The following is a 21,981-nucleotide window of genomic DNA, read 5'->3' as shown; positions in this document are numbered from 1 at the left end:
ATGAAAATAGCTTATTACCTCACGTTTAGTAAATAACACAACCTGCAATCATACGCGACAAAAACTCAAAGTTCACATACCTATGAACCAAAACATATCCTAGAAGCCAAATCATTTTAATGGAGCCTCTTATGCTAAGGGCTGCATTTATTTGATCAAAAATACAATAATATTGTACAAAACTACAAACAAACTAAAACCCTGCAATTTCTAATATTGGTTTGCTATTTTAATATACTTTAGCATAATTACTTCAGTCTTCGGTGCCACGTGATCCTTCAGAAATCATGCTTATTTATTATCAGTGTTGAAACTAAAGCTCAGGCTGCTTTGCCTAAAGTTTTTTGGAACCTGTGATAGCCTACTTTATAATATAAAGGTTTAAAAGAACAGCATTTATTAATAAATAAATTATAAATAAAATAAATTATAGAAAACAGCTATTTTAAATTGCAATAATATTTGCAAACTTATTTATTTTTCTGTATTTTTGGTCAAATGTTTGACACAATAAAAAAAACCCCAAAAAACATTAATAATCTTACAAATACTAAACATTTGAACAGCATTGTTCTTGTATGTACAGCGTATAATATTAAAACATAAATAATATAATAAAATAAAATGCATATATAAGTGTATAGGCCTGTGTAAATGTAAAAAACAGCATACTAAAACTTTACATGAATTAAATTATTTAACAAAATGTAATAGTATTATAACATAATATTAAATCATCTATAAAGTAATACTGATAGTACTATAAAGTAATGCAAAGTACTATTAAATAGTAGCCTATATCAGTTATACTAAAGTAACAATGAATATGCTATTGTGTTATATTTATAGTGAAAAACATTACGTAATATAACATCAGATTAAAATTACTAAAAGGCTATAATAGACAAACGCGTTTCGGTATTTCACGTCTTTTGTCCCGTCAATCTATCCGTAGTTACGTTGATTGCCAGCGACCAGCGGTGGTGAAAATGGTGAGTGAGCCAGCAGTTTATTTACCAACTCGTTGTTTAATTTGTTTCCGTTGCTCCACGTTACGTTTTGTAATTTGAAAATATAATATACGAGAGCCGTGTAAACGGGCGCGTGAACGGTGTCTCGCGAGCCTTTGCTTAAATCCTGTTTAATGCGTCGATGTAGGATTAACAGCAGTCATGTCATCCGAAGAAATATTCGTTGGTTTCAGGAGCTTTTAATCCACATACAACCTAAAACGTGCCAAAACGTTAATACAATTCAGCGACTCGCGATAATTATGTAATTTATGGTGTATTTTCGCTGGTTTGACTCCTGCAGTCCGGTCGAAAACAAGCCGGGCATCTTGACAGACTAGATCATTAAACGCCGCCGTCATTTAGGTGATTTTTCATAATGTGGAGTATATAGTTTACAGAGGGACATATTTTGGTGTCAGTGAGGTTTAACACCGATACTGTTTCTTTTAAACACTGAACAGTGGTGATGAGCCCGACTTTAAAGTGTGTATTGCTCTGCACTTGTTAAAAAATATTAAACCAAATGAAATATTTATTGTAACCTGATTGTTCCAGAATTAGTGCTAATATATAACTTATAAATATGTGTTATTTATATTATGGGCTTTATATAGTTTAGTGCTGTCAAATTAAAAAAAAATTGTATATAATTATGTATAAGTACACACTCAGAAGGTACATATTTGTAAAATATTACATGTGTATGTTTATATATTTTTTTATATATGTATGTTATATATATATATATATATATATATATATATATATATATATATATATATATATATATATATATATATAATGAAAATACACAGTACACCTACATGCATAGTTTGACCGGTACTTATAGAAATAAAGATAAAGGAAAAGTGATCATACTAAATATGATCACATTTTAAATGATTAAAGGCTTATTTTTGATAAATGGGTTAAACCCAGTAGTTTGTAGTATAGCAAAAAGATTTAAAATGACAATGAATATGTATTTAGGGGCTGCTCTGCAATCCTCAAATAGAGTTTTTAATATCATAGACATTTAATGATTCTTGTAATGCATTTTAAGTATATGAACTATTATTACACTGAATGACTTTTTATTTCTGTAAAACATCTTTTTTAAAAAAATAAATAATAGAACTAAACAGGACAAACTGTAATGTACAATAAATGTAAGATTATATATCAGCGTATATGCATCTTTCTCAACTCAGGGCCAGAGTCAAAGCGGAGGACACGGACCGGGAGGTGGAAAGAAAGATGATAAGGTGACCAAAAAATACCTGATATTTAAAAAAAGAAAACAAAAAAAAGAAAATGCATGTGCCAGTGGTTTGTCTTATTTAAGGATTTAATCTGTCATCATAAAAGGACAAGAAGAAGAAATACGAGCCGCCCATTCCGACCAGAGTTGGCAAGAAGAAGAGGAAGTCCAAGGGCCCTGATGCTGCCAGCAAACTGCCTTTAGGTACAAGAAGGGACTTTTGAACTCGGCTGTGTTTCACATCAGATTTTCGGCTAACGTCAGGTCTTCTTTTCGTACAGTCACCCCTCACACACAGTGCAGGCTGAAGCTCCTGAAGCAGGAGAGAATCAAAGACTACCTGCTGATGGAGGAAGAGTTCATCAGGAACCAGGAGCAGATGAAACCTCTAGAGGAGAAACAGGAGGTGCACCATCCATCCATCCATCTTCTCTCTTGCTCTCCTCTTTGTTTGTGCTGATGGTTATGTTGCTTTCATCAGGAGGAGAGGTCAAAAGTGGATGACCTGAGGGGAACTCCTATGTCTGTGGGCACCCTGGAGGAGATCATCGATGACAACCATGCCATCGTCTCCACATCTGTGGGCTCGGAGCACTATGTCAGCATTCTGTCATTCGTCGACAAAGATCTGCTGGAGCCCGGCTGCTCTGTTTTACTCAACCACAAGGTACAGTTGCCAGTTACTTTTAATATATATTAAGAAAACCAGCAGTTAGTGAATGAAAATAATGTCTAAAAGGGGCCATTAAAAAACCCCCACCAGGTTTCTGTCTCTCTGTTCAGGTAACTAAAACAAAAAAAGACCTAAATAGATTATAAAGGCTATGAATAATAGAGGTTATAAATGCTATGTAATCATCATTTAAATCTCTCTTGATTCATATGGATTAATTTTACAATGCCTTTATAACCTTATTGTAACTCTTGTAAGTTTTGGTTACTTGGTCTTTCACTGAAGGCACCAAAACCTTTTATGTTGTATTTAAAAGTTCTCACAACATCATATAATACATCTAATCGGGGAATAAATGATGATTGAAGTGTCTTTTGTATTTGATTGCTGCGCTAATGTAGATTACTTCTGGATCCCGATTGTTACAGGTTTTTACGTTAGACGACTAAATAACTTCACGTTTACAGGTTCATGCAGTCATAGGGGTTTTGATGGACGACACGGACCCTCTTGTTACCGTCATGAAGGTGGAAAAGGCTCCGCAGGAGACGTACGCTGACATCGGCGGACTGGACGGTCAGATACAAGAAATTAAGGCAAGATACAAACATTTCACCTGAAAAAATAAATAAAAATCATCAAGCAGTTTATGAAATTATTGTAATTTTGAAAACTGCCAGATAAAAATAAATCTATGCTGTTTAAATCATATTTTGACTTCTAGGAGTCCGTGGAGCTGCCGCTGACCCATCCGGAGTATTATGAGGAGATGGGCATCAAGCCTCCCAAAGGGGTCATTCTCTACGGGCCCCCTGGAACAGGTCAGTCCAACACACCTCTGTTAGTTTCATTCATTGACCAAAACATTGTGTTGACAGATAAGTGTGACATCTTGATGCATCATATACTTTCCCTGGATGTTAGGTAAAACTCTCCTTGCCAAGGCAGTGGCCAATCAGACATCTGCTACTTTTTTGCGGGTTGTTGGCTCAGAGCTGATTCAGAAGTATCTCGGCGACGGCCCTAAACTAGTCCGTGAGCTCTTCAGGGTGGCAGAGGAGCACGCTCCTTCGATCGTCTTCATCGATGAGATCGACGCCATTGGAACTAAGAGGTACCAAAGAAATGTATACGCCTTTCACCATCCGAGATGTAGATGAGTTCGATTCTTTATCAAAACATATTTTGGAAAACTGTAGCGTTCACTTGCTCGCCAATGGATCCACTGCAGTGAATGGGTGCCGTCAAAATGAGAGTCCAAACAGCCGATGAAAACGTCAGAGTAATCCACACCACTCCGGTCCAGGAGTAAACATCTTGGGAAGCCAAAAGAGGCATGTTAGAAAGAAAACAATGATTAAATCTTCGAACCGTTGCTTCTGGTTAAAATACAAGAACTGTCTGAATCGGGAGATAAATATACACAGATAAAATACTTTAAATTAAATTAAATTTAAAAAGCAAAAACATGCCAAAACAGGAGGAACTGTTGGACTAAGGGAAGAATTTTTCTAGATTCTTGAAGCGCAAGTTTAGTTGTGTTTCGGATTGTTGTGATGTTTTTATCAGCTGTTTGGACTCTCACTTTGACGGCACCCATTCACTGCAGAGTTGAATTTCTCAAATCTGTTCCGATGAAGGGGGAAAAAAAGCTTTTGGGTGGCCAGAGGAAACTTTGAGCAGATTTAAATGTTTGGATGAGCTGCTCCTTCAATCATATACCCTGATTACCAGATACGACTCGAACTCGGGAGGTGAACGTGAAATTCAGAGAACCATGCTGGAGCTCCTCAATCAGCTGGATGGCTTTGACTCGCGTGGAGACGTGAAGGTCATTATGGCTACCAACAGAATAGAGACCCTTGACCCTGCTCTTATTAGACCGGGTAAGACACTGCTGCAGACCCGTGCTGTAATGTTCAGGGCTTGTGCTTTCCAGATGAACCCTCGAGGCATTTTTCTCTCCGCAGGTCGCATCGACCGTAAGATCGAGTTTCCATTACCGGATGAGAAAACCAAGAGAAGGATCTTCCAGATCCACACCAGCAGAATGACAGTGGCTGAGGACGTGATCCTGGATGACCTCATCCTGGCTAAAGACGACCTTTCAGGGGCGGATATTAAGGTATGTTCATGGATTCGGTGCGTCTGGAAAGCGCTGCAAAACCTCTACTGCCCTCTTGTGTTCATTTGGTTCATTCTCTTCTCTGCTGTTTTCAGAAAAACGCTCATAATATGTCTCTCGACTTCCTGTCTCCTCAGGCCATCTGTACAGAAGCAGGCCTCATGGCCCTCAGAGAACGCAGGATGAAGGTCACCAACGAGGACTTCAAGAAGTCTAAAGAAAATGTTTTGTATAAGAAGCAGGAGGGCACCCCCGAAGGCCTCTATCTCTAACCTTCTCACTTCTCATTTCTGTGTTTATATGCGAGTGCAGCACTCACTCACTCGAGTTCACGTTTGGCTTAAATTTCCGCATGTTTTGTCCGCCAATTGTTTTTTGTTATTGTGATCAAAAATAAATACTACAGCTGGATCAGAGGTATTTAATTGGTTTGGTTCATTCTTATAGCCCTCAGCATGTGACAATTTTGCTTTATTATTTTTTTTATCAAAAATACATTCATATTGTGAAATATTAACGAGATGTTACAATAAATGTTTTTTGTATCTTTATATGTTTTGAAATGTAACTTACTCCTGTGATCAAAGCTGAATTTTCAGCATCATTGTCACTTGATCCTTCTGAAATCATATCATGACTAATGATTATTGGTGCTCAGTTATTAATAGTAGTTCTTATTTCATATATACATATTATATGAAACTTCTAAATAAAACTCACTTTCGATAAGTTTAATTTGTCCTTGTTCAATAACAATGTCTAAATAAAAAATGTCTTACTTAACTCAAAATGTAGCTTATTCAATTTTCACAAAGTGTTGAGCACCAAATCAGCATATTAAAAAGATTTCTGAAGTATCACTAAAGACTGGAGTAATTGCAATAATATTTTACAATATCACTATCTATATCTATATATATATATATATATATATATATATATATATATATATATATATATATATATATATATATATATTTTATTTTATTTTATTTTATTTTTTTCAAGAAAAAACGTCTTTCAAATACATTTTTAAGTCCTCTAGTTTAGTAGTGTTGATATGTATATATATACACACACACACACATATATATATATGTGTGTATATATATATATATATATATATATGTGTATGTGTATGTATATATATATATATATATATATATATATATATATATATATATATATATTTTAGATTTCACTTCACTTTCAAGGAATTTTACTTCAATGTTTTTCTGAATTTAATTATTTGAATCAAAAAGTCACAGCGCCTGCAGAGAAAGCCTATCCTCAGAGAGAGCAGTGATTAATTTCCCTGCTAATTACCAAACCAGAGGACCAGCGCTGTGTGGCCGGTCTTCTCTCTCCTGCCTGACTCTGCAGAGATCGGCCTAATCAATGCAGCGTTTTCAGATTGCTCTCATCTCAATCTCTGCTCTCTGTTTCCCTTAATTATTTAAAACCGCCTCGTCGCACACGCTATATCCCCAAAGCTCTTGTTTGCCAGTATTTGAATACCTTACAATAATGCACCTCGTCATAGATTATTACGTTATTAGAAGTGCCGCTGCGTACATAAAACCCCCTCCTTGAAGTCCTTCGTTCTTCATTGACCCCTGCAGAGCAGCACGAAGAGGGTGATGGAAAAGCTTCATAGATGTAAAGGAGCAACTCGTGAAAGTCTGCAGTCAGCAGAAAGCAGTCGGTCTGCGGCCCTTCACAGGACCCGTGCTGCACTCTCCTTAAATCAGTCAGCGCATGCACATCAATGCACATTCAGCAATCACCGAAAAGCTGCATGCGGACCACTTGACGGTGTCGCTGAGGCTAAGCTTCTTCGTTGCAGGCCTCGTATGAGACTCATTACACAGGTGAGTAAAAGAAGAGGCCGCTCCGTCTGCGAGCTTCCACACTTAAGGACACTAGGTGTCATGTTTGACCGTTGTTAAGGGAGGTAACGCAAGGCCATGGCGGGTTAGAAACAAGTCCTGGATCTCGGGGACAGCTGTGATCAAATAACATCTTAACTAAAACTGTTTAATTACCGTAAACCGACACTTGCTTAAATTAAATAACAATGAGCGGGAGGTAGTGAAGTTACCGTGCAGCACATAGAACAATAAAAAAAAAAAAAGAAAAAAGAATATGGAGATAGAAATCAAGATATAATTATTTTAAAATTATTATAAATAAGAGATTATATATGAATTAAATATAAAATGATGTAATTATTAAATTGTGTGTTTTTGTGTGCAATTATATTATAGAACATATATGTCATAAAGAACAACGGTAATAATAAAAATGCTCTATATTTAAACATGTTGAGCGGTGGCCCACAGGTGATTTGTTCATGGCTTATACATTAGCCAATAGAAAGTGCTGAACATTGTCTGTGGGTAAAACCTTTTCTTTATAGAGAATGCACTGCAGTGTGGTACAACACAAGTAAATGTAGCCAAATACTAACATATTATAATTCAATGACTTGACTCTTTTTTTTTTTTTTTTTTTTAAGTTTTATTATAAGCACCTTGATAGGGTTTCTATTATATACCGTTGCCTGGTGCATTGCAGGTCCAGGGCGGCCAATAATGCCCCCCTTAACATTGTGTATAATATTGCAGGTCCGCGTCGACCAATCAGCTGCTCCGTAACAAACCGACGCCTTGAATTCTCAAGCGGAGGGAAATCCACGCCTATGCTTCCGCCGAGAGAAACTAGTGCCACGTATCACCGAGTTCACGAAGAGCCGGCTCTTCATAAAAGCACTAGGAGGGGTAGTATTCATTTAATAATCACCTAATAATGGCATTGACTAACTTAATAAAATATGCGGAATTCTAATACACGCACAAACACAGGCCATTGTTTTTACATGAATAATCTAATAGTTAGGTTCTACGGACTTCTTCTGGACAATTGATTATTTATATGATAAATATTTTATTTATTATCTCTGGCAATGAACTGATCACACCGAGCAATTAAAAAGCAGCATCAGCAGTTATTAATGTCCTTAAACACGGGGCATTATGAAACATGAACCATTTTTTCAGTGTGGAAATTGCTGCTCCTCCTCTTGGTTACAAAATTAATTAAAAAAATTATTATGCACCTCAGACCGGACAAGGCATAATTAATTTAATCCGTCAACCAGCTTTAATTCACATAGCTTCTCTGAAGCAGGCTCCAGGACACGCTGAGGATATCGTCTGGCACAGACTTGCATCAATCCATCAACGCTAAAATATTTCGGCAAGACACAACCACGCTGTTTACTGCATCGGTGTGCTTCGGCCGCGCGCGCTCTAACGGCGCGTCTGATTGGCCGAGGGCCGCGCCGCACGCGCCGAGTCAGGAAGTGAGCGGCGGATGAATACACGTGCGCTTCTCGCCGAGTCCCCCACAGCCGGAGCCGCTCCAGTGTGCGTTCATCCCGGAGAGACCAGCGTTTAGCCTAGTCTGGAGATTACCGCGCTTCAGTCCCTACGACCATGGTACGTACCTCTTTATTTCACGCGTTGCTCCTCCAAACGCAACCCCGACCGGTCCGCTCGCGTCAAATAAGCCCCGTTCACCTAGAAATGTGCTTTCGACGTAAGCGTAACGGTTTGCGCGCGCGTTAAACTTATCGCAGAAATCTGCTTCGACGACGCGCATGTTTCCAAACGTCGCGCTTTCGTGAGTTGCCTGCTGTAGTTTAGCGACGCAACGGTCAAGAGTGAAGCCCGAACCCTCAACTGCGCAATTCTTACATCCTTTATCTAACATACGGGTTACACACATCAAACGATGCGGAGCACCTCCCATGTTATTGTTTTTTCTCTATATTTTACTATACGATTAAAACAATCGACGTGACCCCGCATCAAACCCTGTACTCGCGATATTTTAATTAGGCGGACAGCCTGTGCCGATATCTGGGGCTCGGTGGAGCGCCACGGCGTTCAAACGCTAATATTGGCGAGATGTGACGGATGGGAAGGGAAGACGGTGATCGTAGATGTGTGTGAGATGAGGATGTAGAGGATGTGCCTGCCTTTAAACCCCCTCCGAAGACCGAATTACAGCAGCAGGGCCGGCGCTTCCCATCTAAAACCGCTTCATAAGGCCTCCCTGATGACAGGCGGTTGTATTTTAACCAAACCACAACGTTCGTGGACCGAAAGGGTGTAGGCTTATGGTAACACCGTTTCCTGTGTTTAGTCTGTAGGCACTGTAGCTTATGCAAATAAAAGGTGTGTCGTTGTGAAATGTCTGTCATCTGGCTTTTTTTGTTTTGTTTTGTTTGTTCAATCTGAGAAGAAGCATTGTGTGTGTGTGTGTGTGTGTGTGTGTGTGTGTGTGTGTGTGTGTGTGTGTGTGTGTGTGTGTGTGATGTATCTCTGGTCCGTCCTAGTGAACCAAAACCTGTTGGAGTGTTTTTTTTTTTTTTTTTTTTTTTTTTTAGCTTCCCTGGAGGACCCGGAAATCACTAATTGTGCATCTTTAACATCTTAGATGATTTTTATTATTTTTTTTTCACTTGTGCATCGTCTAGAACTCAGAAATTGCTCACAATGAAATAATCTTTTTCATACCATTCTTCTAAGCTGTCCTCTGAGCTCCGCTGCCTCTCTGTTCATTTCATAGACCGTGTCCGTTTTTATGTCTCCGTCAGTCCTCTGCGCCGTGAGCAGTAACGTTTTCCCCTGGGCTTTCGGGCGTGTGGGTTTGTCTTATTGTCACAGATCTCTGTATTGGGTCTCTGTTCGTTCTGATCGCGAGGAACGGCATCTGTTAGGAGACAGCTGTCCCGGGTGAAGTTATGATGTAATGTTCCCTGAAACTCGTGCTTTATGTGTTGGGACTCTTGAGGATTATGCTGTGTATACTGACCTACATTCATTTGCCTGAACATTTTTAAAAGCGCTGCAGACGAACGCATCTCGCCGCAGATGGGTGACAGCAGTGTCCCTGCACAGTAAGTACAGCTGGAGGGACTCGCTCCTGCGCTTTCTGCAGCCCGTGGAGCTCTAGAGATCTTTTAGAGGAGGAACCGTTCACACTGCTGCTCGGGGTTGTGGGTCGAGTTTATGTAAATGCTCAATGTGCTGCTATTGGAGGTGCAGCAATTAGGAAATTTGATGCTGAAAATGTTTAATTAGCCCGTGTTTTAAAAGTTGAGTTGCAGTATTTGTTTTACGTTTTTCTTTTACGAACGATGCAGCGAATACTGGCATAATCTGAGGATTATGGAAAATTTAAATGTTGGGTATTTGCTAAATTTATATGCGTAGTACATCATTAATTATTGAAATGGCTCATTATTTTAAGTGTAGCTGTCACTAAATTGCGTGTAAAAATGTGAATCCGTGAAACGTACAGACAATTTTTTTTTTTTTTTGGCAGAAAGTGAAAAAGATGCACATGAAATTTAATTGTTTGAATTGGGTGGGTGTATAGTATTTAAATAGGATATTAAAATTAAAAATCGGATTCAATTATTGATATGTTTAGGTATAAAAATTACAACTAATTTGACAAAAAAAAAAAAAACCTTTAGATTTTAAATTGAAATAAACATTATATGCAGTTAAAAATATCAAATACAGAAATTATAAACGACAATTCTGACAAACTGAACATTATGAGAAATTAATACAACTTGTAATTTGCGCTAAATTGGTATACATGGATATAATTAATGTGAAACTGGAATAAACATTGTATTTAATTATAAATCTGATATGGCTATGAAAATTACAGACGGCAGTTTTGACAAACTGTAAATGGTGACCAGTGTTTGAAGATGAAGTATGAATTGCAGCACTTCTGTTAAGCACACAGCTTATAGGCACGACTGATAAAACACGCCAAATATTTGCAGAATATTAGCCTGGGCGATATATCAGTTTATGACAAACAGTATTCAAAGATCATCAAGACAACTGCCCCGGCAGCTACCAGAAAGCACTATCAGCTCTCTCCTGTCTGTCTATTAACCGCAGGTCTGATTTACGACGAACAGGTTCAGGAATGTTGTTGAACGTTTCGGGAATTGTCGCGTCCCAGAGCACCCGCTTAAATGCGCACGCGCGCACATTTATCGACCTACAACCGCTGCTTTCCATTTATTGGCCGTTATAAAAGAGAAGCGTTTGAGACGGTCTCCGTCGGGGAGTCCCAGAGCAGCTGCGTCCGTTCCTCTGCTGCAGCGCCCCATCCCCCAGGATGAGCTCCGGGAGGGGGGCGGCCGGGCACATGGGCATGAATGAGGAATGAAATGAGCCATACAGCTGGCAGCGGGAAGACCCACTTCTCCAACAAACCCGTGACTCAACTGCTGGAGCTGTTGGCATTAGAAAGGCTCTCAGCTCAATGCTATATGTTACAGCTTGTGAGCGTGGCTGCTTAATGCAGAAAGGAAATAGAACAATTAGCGTGATTGAAGGGATGGTTGCGTGTTCCTCTGTCTTTGGCCCATTAGCCCCGCTCCTCCCCTTCATAATGTGGGTTATTTGTTTTCCTAGCAGCTCTCATCCACTTTAGCAAGCTCTTGAGACTCATACAACAGGCTTTTCTCTCCTCGCTGTTAACCAAAGGATAGGGTTGTTGGTCAGTGTCCTGTAATCTGATGCCGCTGCGGGAGCTAAAGTGTTTTTGTTTGGATGTCACATGAAACTTAAACACAAAATGTGCTTACTCTTGAAAGTAAAGGTTCTTTATTGGCATCGAAGAAGCTTTAACGGCCATGGCACCTTTCGGATGCGTCAAAAGAGTTTTTCAAATTTTTAAAGGAAAAAATGGTTCTTTTAATACTCGGGTTCATTGAGGAACCAAAAATGGTCTTTTTATGGCGTCGCTGCAAAACATAAACCCCCGCTTAATAAAACCTTTTGTTTGTAAGGGTGTAGAACCTTTCAGATGCACAGAAGGTGCTTTTGTAGTAGAAAAGAAAAAAAATTGTATTAAAATGGTTATTTTAAGAACTGCTCACTGAAATGTTCTTTGGCAAACCAAAAATGGTGCTTCCGAACAATATTTTTTTTCTTTGTGTGAAGCCTTTTTTTTTCTTCTCACTTTGAAGAAAACCGTAATGTAGAGAGGCTCCATAGATCTTAAGTTCTCAATGGAACAATTGATTTTAATAATGAACCATTATTTCTTGTGCTATAAGTGTCGCATTATCTCTGTGTGTGTGTGTGTGTTTTTAAATAATGGCAACTGACCAGACTCTTCTTGGTGTATTGAGATGCATTACCTTATTATTATTATTTGTTTTTAAATACTTTTTTTTTTTTTTTTTTTTTTTGCCTGTGTCTACTTATTGATCAGCGTTTCTTTTTCTTTTTGATTCCTAGGCCGACCAGTTAACAGAGGAGCAGATTGCAGGTGAGAGCGCATGCATGTAACCAGATCACTTTGATTTGTGTATTTTAAAGCAGACACTAAATACAGCTACCGCCCTTTCCTTATCTCAGAGTTCAAGGAGGCTTTCTCCTTATTCGACAAGGATGGGGACGGCACCATCACGACCAAAGAGCTGGGCACAGTGATGCGGTCGCTGGGTCAAGAACCCCACAGAGGCAGAGCTGCAGGACATGATCAATGAGGTGGACGCTGATGGTGAGTGGCTTTGAAAGTAACAATAAATCACAGTTGAATGAAATTGATCACCTGCTGCTTTCGAAATTTAAACAAAACATCTTAAAGGACCACTCCCCACGAGCTCGTAATATGGGATGAGCCAGTGTTATGTCAGATTGCTCAGACAAACGGTGAATGTTTGTTCAGAAAATCACTCTACGAATGGCTTATTTAATAATTATTGGGTGAGGGACGCAATGCTCATTTACAATCCAGAACTCTTGATTTATTTAAAGAGACGATTATCGGAGCAATTTAGAAAACGTCAAGTAAAAAAATCTTAGGATGATGCATCTTGTATTATAATGAAGAAAATGTAGATTGACAAGATCTTCGATCTTTTTTTTTTTTTTTTTTTTTTCTTAAAACATAAATGTATAAATAAAACACCTTATTAATATTTATCTATAGATAAAATATATAACAAGCCTGCAAAAACATGTAGAAAATCATATAGAGAGGACACCTGCAGACCTTCGACTGCATCCAGATAATACGACCCATTTAGATCAAGTCAAGGTTGGTTTAGGTTGAAAAATGTCATTTGTCATGTGGTGCAACACTACAAAATCTTTATGTATGAATTAATTTATGCTGTGTAAGAATTACTAAACTAAACTTTTTTATTTTAAAATAATAATTACATTTGGAAATATAACTTTTTGTTATTTGATGGTTACACCACATGACATTTCATTAGATTAGATTAGAGCCATTAGACTAAAGGTTTTCTTGAAGTTGACGTTTTAAACTTTTTGTAAAACATTTTCTTTATGCACGTTGTTTCTTTTCCATTTAACCAGTTGCTTCAGCGTTTCAACTGGCATAGCAAGTCTCGTGAAAAATGACACCCTTCAACTTCAATTTATAGAGCCTGTTAAAAAAAGACGCGTTTTCAGTTCTTTCAGTGCAGTTTTTTTCTCCACACTCCTGTCATTGGAGTAAGTACAGGCTGTCTGTGAGACCATTAATCTCATCCACTCGTCGCTGTGACATAACAGCGTCCAATGGTGCGACTATCTACTCGCTCAGCACTCTCTCAGTAAAGAGTGACACCAGAAAACTCTCCAATCAGCCTCCTGTCTCAGACACCTCACACAGACAGACAGACAGCCACTCCACGAGCAGAGATGGTGTGGGAGGATCGGGGGGCCGCTAGACTCCTGAAGCCTGACAGATTGCGAGCCGTCCTGTCGGTCTTCTTCGATCAGCCAATCGATAGGCCTGTGGGATGCAGCCTGCCTCTCTCCTGCCGTGACGCGATCTAGGTCAGACGGCAATAATGCGAGTAGTGGAAAATAAAAGTAATTGCATAATCCACTCTTTGCGTTCGTCATCCCGTTCCCACACACTTATCGAACTCGGTTGCCGGGAAACCGGGGAGGAATTATTTTGAGAATCGACACTGGAAGTGACCTGGAAATGGCTGATTTCAGCACAATTGCGTGTTGCTGAGTGGTGCTTCTAGTAATGAATTGTGCTTCCCTTAGGTACCTGTGAAAGACTGCGCTAATATGACTCAACATCCTGTAGCGATCAAAGGTCTAGCGTTTTTATCTGCCACGCTAGGAATGCGGCTCGTTGTTCAATGAATAGGAGTTCTGCTTTCGGGTTGTTACTATATTACACCACACACCATTAAATCACCATCTGCTCCAACTCATAGGACCGTAGCTTTCAACCCAGAGTCAAAGATCAGTGTCCTTTATACTGGCTAATCCTAGACCAGTGGCTCCACACATCCAGTTGGTAATCCAGCCTGGTCTTTATTACCGCACGTTTGACCCATTTCTGACCTCTGCGAACGTTAAACGTGGTTTAGCTCTTTCATGGTCAGCTGCGGCTAGTCTGTGCCAGCTGTAGGGATCTAGCCGTGTCTCTTATATCACAGTCACCCTCTCGGCTTTTATTTTTCACCGCTGTCCCTCGAGGACTATCATCCCCTGCTAATCCAGAGTGAGTCACATGTTTTTTTTATCTCTCCTTGTGAATCCCCACCTCTTCCCTTTGATGGCTCGTTGGTAAACTGTGAGTGTCCTGGGGACGTCTGCGCTTCCCCACGAATGACCCTGAGATGAAGATCTTTTGCTACACTTTAAGTACACTTTGGGCCAGATTTACTAATGCAAAATGGTTTCCTTTTCAGACGCCAAATTTATGGGAGGAGATTAAAATTAATCAAGCAAGGTGGCTAGGTTTTCTGCGTCAATTTACTGGTATTTTTAAAAGCAACACCCTTGGAAAAATATCAAAAGCATATCTTCAAGGGATAGCTCACCAAAAAAAACCTGTGAATTCTGTCATTAGTTCTGTCAAGCCTTCATTTTGTTTCTCATGAAGACCTTTGTTCATCTTCGGAGCACAAATTAAGATATTTTACACTAATTTCAAAGAGCTCTCTGACTCTCCATAGAAAGATAGCAAGGAAACGATCAATAAAATAATCATCTTTTATGAAGGTGAACAAAACATCAATAAAAAAATCCATGTGGTTCAAAAGTAATTTTACAAAGGAGAATAAAGTTGTTATTTTGATTTCTTTGTGCACAAAAAGTATAGCTAAAATTACAATTCAACCACTGATGTTTCATGGATAATTTTAACAATGTCCTTGCTAAGTTTCCAAAACTTGATAGCATCCTTAGCATCCTTGCTGTCTTTGTACAGTCAGAGAGCTGTTCAGAGAGATTCCATCAAAAATATCTTCATTCACGTTCAAAAGAGGAACAAAGGTCTAACAGGTTTGGAACAATATGAGGGAGAGCAATTAATAACAGAATGTTTATTTTTGGGTGAACTACATTGGTTACCCCATGATTTAATCACCCTTAAGCCTTCTTGGGTGCATATGACTTTCTTCTTTCAGAGTACAGTCAGAGGTATAAAAAAATGTATTTTTTTTAAGGAAGGTAAATGGCTTTTGAGATTTTTAAAGCCCAAAAAAGTGCATCCATTTTGAAATGAAGCAAGGCATTTGGGTAAAAAAAATGTGTGCAATTGAATCTTTATAAAGCGTAATCTCCAGCGTCTGCAAACTGTTGAATGTGTTCACGAGAACTCTCTCAGCGGATCAACTGCACCTGTGTTTATTCATTGGTTCATTGTCAGTAGATCAGTGGCAGAACTCTTCACTCCTGTTCGCGCTTTTATGCGATTTAGAGCCTGATGCTAATTTGCCCTATTTTTGAAAGTCTTTTCTGCCTTAGTTGAAAATAAAAAGTTGAAGTAAAGTTTTATATAAAGTCTAAATTAAAGTTATAATTATTAGGAAAAAAAAAAACATTGTAAGAAATGGTCATGTTGTTTTTCTCACAATTTTAAGATTTAAAGTCACAGCTGTGATATGTAATTTTTTTTTTTTTTTTTTTCATTTTGTTCATCTAACATAGAACTGGTTTATTTGAGGGCACCTGAGGTCAATGTTTCTGTCCGTACTTCCGTTTCCAATAAAACCTCACTTCTCATTTTCTTAGGAAACGGAACCATCGATTTCCCAGAGTTCTTGACGATGATGGCCAGGAAAATGAAGGACACAGACAGTGAGGAAGAGATTCGCGAGGCTTTTCGGGTATTTGATAAGGTTCGTACTTCACTTGGCTGTCTGTTACGGGCAAAACAGAGTCAACAATTTTTCCCGCCCTTTTTGTGGCTCACATTGAGTTTTTCTCTTCAGGATGGCAATGGCTACATCAGTGCTGCAGAGCTGCGTCACGTCATGACAAACCTCGGCTAGAAGCTGACAGATGAAGAGGTTGATGAGATGATCAGAGAAGCCGACATCGACGGCGACGGTCAGGTGAACTATGAAGGTGAGCTGCAGACTTTTCAGTGACCACTTTGTCTCCGTTTGAATCATATTTTTATCTCAGGCACTCAACTATAATACACCTACAAATATATCACATAGAGATTTAAACATAAACAACACAATCATTTTTGCTGGACTGAATGAGTCTTAAATTCCATTAGATGGTGTCTTATCGGCATCAAAAAGCCTCACATTTCCCAGAATGCACTATATTTGTAGAGAGCACATGTAAAAGGCTCCTTTTTGTTTGGCTGAAAACGGAGCCTCTTGATTAGACGCATATGAAAGGCATTCGGAAACGGGACGCTAATTACCGTGCGAATTCTGCCTTCACCTCTTGATTAAAAAAATTAATAAACCATTGAACAATTTAGCAGCCGGCTGCACAGCGTGGCATTCGGCCAGAAGCCAGCGCCTAATCTCATTTTCTCTCCTTCTTCTCTCTTCTCAGAGTTTGTACAGATGATGACCGCAAAGTGAAACCGCCTCCTCCTGCCGTGCCCTCTTAGAAGAGAAGAAAAAAATCAGTCAAATGTTTTACTTACCTCTTGGGAAAAAAAAATGTTTATTTATTCATAATGTTTCTGTTTAAAAATAATTGAATGTTAAAATAAAGTATCCTTCTGTCCACACAGAAAATAATGGAAAAAGTCAAATATCTGCATGAAATGGTTAGTGACCCTGTCCCCAAAGATCAGTCTAGCATCAGTTATTCGAGAAAAATAACCTGTAACTACCTTCGAACTGAAGACAAACAGCATTTGGTGAACTCCTTAAGTTCCATCTGCTCTTGATAATGTTTGGGCTGGCCATCCTCCTTTTGTTCTCTCGTTTTTTCTGTTCTTCATGCATGCAGCTTGAGCCCGGAGCTCATTCTCCAGCCAATCAGAGCGTGCTGAGTCTACTGAAGTGTTGTAACGCCGGGTTTTGTAATTTAAGAGGAACCACAAGTAGAAAGAAAGCTTGTAAGATCAAGCTTCTAGTGGAATGGGGCTTTAATGTGTTGTGGGGGATAAAAAGTAAAAATCAAAAACAAGAAAAAAAAAATCAAAAACAACAAAAAGTAGAAAATGTTTGGCATGATTTAGGTTTTTTTTTTTTTGAGTTATTTATTTTAGTTTTTGTCTATTGTTTAGTTTGTTTTAATGACTTTCTTTTCTTTGGACGGCCGTCTCTCACCGGGATGGAGATGATGGAGGGATGTTTGGAGGAGTGTGGCTGAGCCTTCACTTTTCTGTCCTCTGTTTCAGTGAACTCTCCCCTGCGCCGCTTCTGCTGCAGGAGTTTGCACTCCACTCTTCAGTTTGCATTCATTCCAAGTTGTACATGCTACTGTTTTAATATTTTCTTCGAATAAAGTGACCATGTACTTTACGACTACCCCCTGTTCTGTTGTTGCTTCTCAAACCGTCGTGCGTCCGTTAAAGGTACAGCTCGCCCAAAAATATAAATTCTGTCACGGTTTCCTCGCCCTCGAGTAGTTCCAGGCCTGTATGAATTTCTTTTTTTTTTTCTTTTTTTTCCAGAGTATATTTCTTTTTTGTTCGGCAGAACAAAGTTTGTAAACAGGCTGTTTTGGGTCACCATTGCAAAGTATTTTTTTTCGTACTATGGAAGTCAATGGTGACCCGGAACACCCCATCTTCATTGTGTTTTGCAGAACAGAGACGTTCATACAGGTGTGGAACTCGAGGGCGAGGAAATGACAATTTATATTTTTGGGTCAACTATTTCTTTAAGGTAAGATCTTCTCAGCTCTTTTTCACATCTCGCCAATCCTGCTTGAGCTCAGATAGATCAGTGACGGCGCTAGACCACCTGTGTTCCAGCTAAATTACAGCTTCCTGTTGAGTCGAAGCCATCAAACATTTAATAACCCAGTCAACCGGCTCCTCTAGAAGTGTTGTTTTACACCTCGGTTCTCTCGGCTTCAGATATTTATGCATATATAGGTGATTTTTCTTCACACTTGACCTGCATAATGCAAAGCTCCTAGTCTTAAGCACCGCCCACCCAAGACGCAGAAGAGATCGTCACTCTCCAGACTCGCGCGTTTTGACATCTGAGCTGCCCCTGGACTGGAGTTAAATTAGGTGTATCAATATTTCACGTGAAAAATGAGGAAGGACTGGTGCCGTGGCAGTAAGAGGAGAGCAGGATTTACCGCCCAACAACACTGAACCCAAAACACTATCAGATTACACCAAACAATGCCTGCATGTTCAGACCACAGCTTTTTTTTTTTTTAATCAGGAGGCATGGTATTACATTAAATTTCAAAATCAAGAACATTAACCACATATGAGAATTATATTTTAGTGAATTTCTCTACGTGTCGGTTTTAAGTCTGGATATCCTGTAAAGAGCACTTTTATCAGGCTTTTCAGAAATGCCAAGTGATTGGACTTTTTTTACCATAACCAAGATAATTAATTTTGCAACACTATATAATATATAATGTTTTGTAGTTATGATTTAAACACATTTTTTTAAATTGTGTGTCATGAATCGGCATCTGAGGAAAATGTTATGGGGTTTCAAACCAAAATAGGACTTTCTGTCACAAAACAGGACCTATTATTTCCTAATAAGTCCTTAAAGCATGTTTCTTACGCATTTTGAAAGAAAATGAATAGGGATAGAAATTCTATTTCAGTGTTCTATAATATGAATATCTTGTCAATTATTCTTCCATTGTTACACTTTTTTTCAGTACACGTTGCATTCATCCTAAAACTTTTTTCTTGGGTCTTAAGAGGTTAAAATGTCTTTTTCTAATAGTTTTTCTTTTGTATATTTTGACACAAAAAAGATGACTTAAGATATAGAAGCACTCACTCTACAATAACTAGGCTGATTTTTTGTAAGGTGTAAATCTCTATTGAAGAAAATACTAAAAGCTGAAAAAATGTATATCTACCATGTTAGGGATGTGTTTCTCCATTGAAATCAATCCTAATAACAAAAACAGTCAGTGTTTTGTTGATGTGTCACATTTATGCAACTTTTTGTATTCCAGAGAAATCATATTAGACGACTTTTTCACTTCCATAAACAGCATGGAGTAGATGCGTCCTCTGAATGTTACGATTGACCCAGAGTTGGTCGTCTTCTGAACTCATATTACTGGTAATGTAACAACTTACTTATAATTTAAGTTCACACATGATCTGTAATTTACCAGTAAACACTGTATTCGCAAAGGAAGGGACTAATCATCTTTTAATTTTGAGATATTTTTGAGATACTGTCCAGCCCTAACTCAGTGTATAGAAAAGTAGTGTTACACATTTGAAACCTACTGGCCTCTTTTTGTCTGTTTGTGTTTGCTTTGAGGTCATCCATATTAGCACTTTTAAAAATGTCACAAAGAGGAAATAAGTGGTTCGCTGCGCATGCGAGAAACGTGAAAAACCAAAAAAACATTTTTGTCACATAATACACCAAGCGTGTTGCAGATCGCGTCAGTGTTTCTTGCAGTGCCTTTTCTATTTGCTGAAAGGCCTTTTTTTAACGGAGCACTTTATGGATTTGACTTTATTATTAGGAGTGCTGCATCTAGTTTTTGCATACAGATGGCAGTTTTTGGCTAGTAGACGTTGCATGATCTCGACATCGCATCTAGGCGAGATCTGCAACATTTATCGTTGAAATTGATGCACAAGTAATAAGATCATGGTAACCTTTAACAGCTGTTTCTGTGGTAAATGACTTCCCCCTCCTGTCTGATATCAGATCAGTGTTTCTGAAACTTTCTGTTGCAAAACTGACAACATCCAGCTACAAAATGTATAAAGATAAAAGAGATACAGATGCAGTCCTCGAAATCTGACATCAAATTCCTTTATGTCTGTATCTGTATACACTCATTTGAGACTTAATAACGAAATTGCGAAAAAATACCGCTCAAATACTTTTGACTATTGAAGTCAATGGGACTTAATAGTGTTTGGTTACCAACATTCCTCAGTATAATTTCTTTTGTGATAACGGAAGAAAAAAGTTTTAATTTTTTGGGTGAACTATTGCTTTTTATGCCCTTTTTTTATCGATCTTGGATGTGCCCAGAATGTTTGTGAAGTTTAAGCTCAAAATACCCTACAGATCATTTATTAAAGGGTCTGGAAAATAGCGAGATAATTTTGGGGGCTTGTCTAAAAAAAAAGAGCCGTTTTGGTGTGTATCACTTTAAATGCAAATGAGCTGCATATTCCCGCCCCATCTCCAGAAGGCGACGTACTGTTAATTACGGTTTCACCTCTAAGCCTCTAAGAAACACAGTCAATCAGAGCACACCTCTAAGAAACACGGTCGATCTGTACAAAGCTCATTGTCGTAAAAAGCGTGTGCTCTGATTGGCCAGCTATCCAGTGCGATGTGATTGGCCGAATACAGCAAGCATTTGGCAGCAATTTTACGCAAGTCATAGCGCTATATTATCAAACCAAAAAAACATTAGTTGCATCCAGTGGAGACCTACTGATTATCATGACTTAGTACTGTATTTTTTCGTGTGGCATTGCATCGCTCCTCGTAAACATATCACCACGTCTGCATCCGTGATCGAAAAAACAAGAAGCGACAGCTTCACTACCATTCACTGCTTAAAACTCGCGTTTGAATAGTAAGTAGCAGATTATTTTAATAAGAAAAAGTAACTCACTTAAAGGTTGTGAGTCAGAAGCGCCAGACTGTCCTTGCAGAGTTATAGTTGTCTGTTGTCTGTGTGCACCGCTAGCATAGCTGCTCCCAGGTTCAGAAAATAGTCCTCTTTAAGTGTGCTGAAAACACTCTGATATCTGTGTTGAACTGTTCTGGAACACTGTTGTAAAATAACCTCTGATTTCTAGTTGTGTGCTCTTTTGGAAGCACAAAGAAACGCAGCATCTCTGTCACTAGCTGTAGTGTAGGTATAGCCTTCTTTCTTCTAAACATTTGGGCGGGGTTTCTGTCGTCTGTCACTTTAAATGCTCGAGCTCTTTAAACAAGGACGGATTCTGATTGGCTCTCAATGTTCTTTTCGGCTTAAAATATTGTTCTGAAAGTGTTACTTAAGATATAATTTCACTCTGTTATCCTTTTTAAATTGAGATGTTCTTGTTATAGTTACAGTGTAAACGGTTGAGGAGTTTAAACGAACGATCTTCATTTTTCTTATGCATTATTGAATCTGTATGTTGGTTTTGAGCAGGGAGGAAGCTGTAAAAAAAAACTGTCAGAAAGAAACCCACAGACACACTGAGACACTAACATCAGCATAAGGATTAAGAAGCCTGACAGTTTCTTACATAACACTGCTGACAGGCACTGTGTGTGTTTGTAAGTATGGCAGAGTGCAACACAGAAAATCCACCATGAAAACTTGTGCACAAAAGCCCTGAAACACATAACGCATAGAAACCTTTCAGACAGATTTTGTAATTGATTGCTTCATAAAATGTTTCTTCATGCACCAGCCCTGAAGGGGAT

At 38.7% G+C, this 21,981-nt stretch overlaps 1 protein-coding gene and 1 pseudogene across 1 annotated transcript; both read left to right on the top strand.

Moving 5' to 3' along the window:
- The first annotated feature begins 940 nt into the window (after positions 1-940).
- Positions 941-5,387, top strand: LOC122325546 (26S proteasome regulatory subunit 4). Its single transcript, XM_043220585.1, has 11 exons — positions 941-992; positions 2,225-2,278; positions 2,382-2,478; positions 2,556-2,680; positions 2,756-2,941; positions 3,415-3,543; positions 3,672-3,768; positions 3,872-4,061; positions 4,682-4,833; positions 4,918-5,072; positions 5,210-5,387. Exons 1-11 carry the CDS (start codon positions 990-992, stop codon positions 5,342-5,344), a joined length of 1,323 nt encoding a protein of 440 aa, XP_043076520.1. The 5' UTR covers positions 941-989; the 3' UTR covers positions 5,345-5,387.
- Positions 5,388-8,316: 2,929 nt separating this feature from the next.
- LOC122324875 lies at positions 8,317-17,892 on the top strand (annotated as a pseudogene).
- The last annotated feature ends 4,089 nt before the right edge of the window (positions 17,893-21,981 follow it).

This window comes from Puntigrus tetrazona, chromosome 20, assembly GCF_018831695.1.
Source record: "Puntigrus tetrazona isolate hp1 chromosome 20, ASM1883169v1, whole genome shotgun sequence".
Classification (NCBI taxonomy): Eukaryota; Metazoa; Chordata; class Actinopteri; order Cypriniformes; family Cyprinidae; genus Puntigrus; species Puntigrus tetrazona.
Note: the sequence above shows the minus strand (reverse complement) of the source record. Positions and strands in the feature narration are given on the sequence as shown.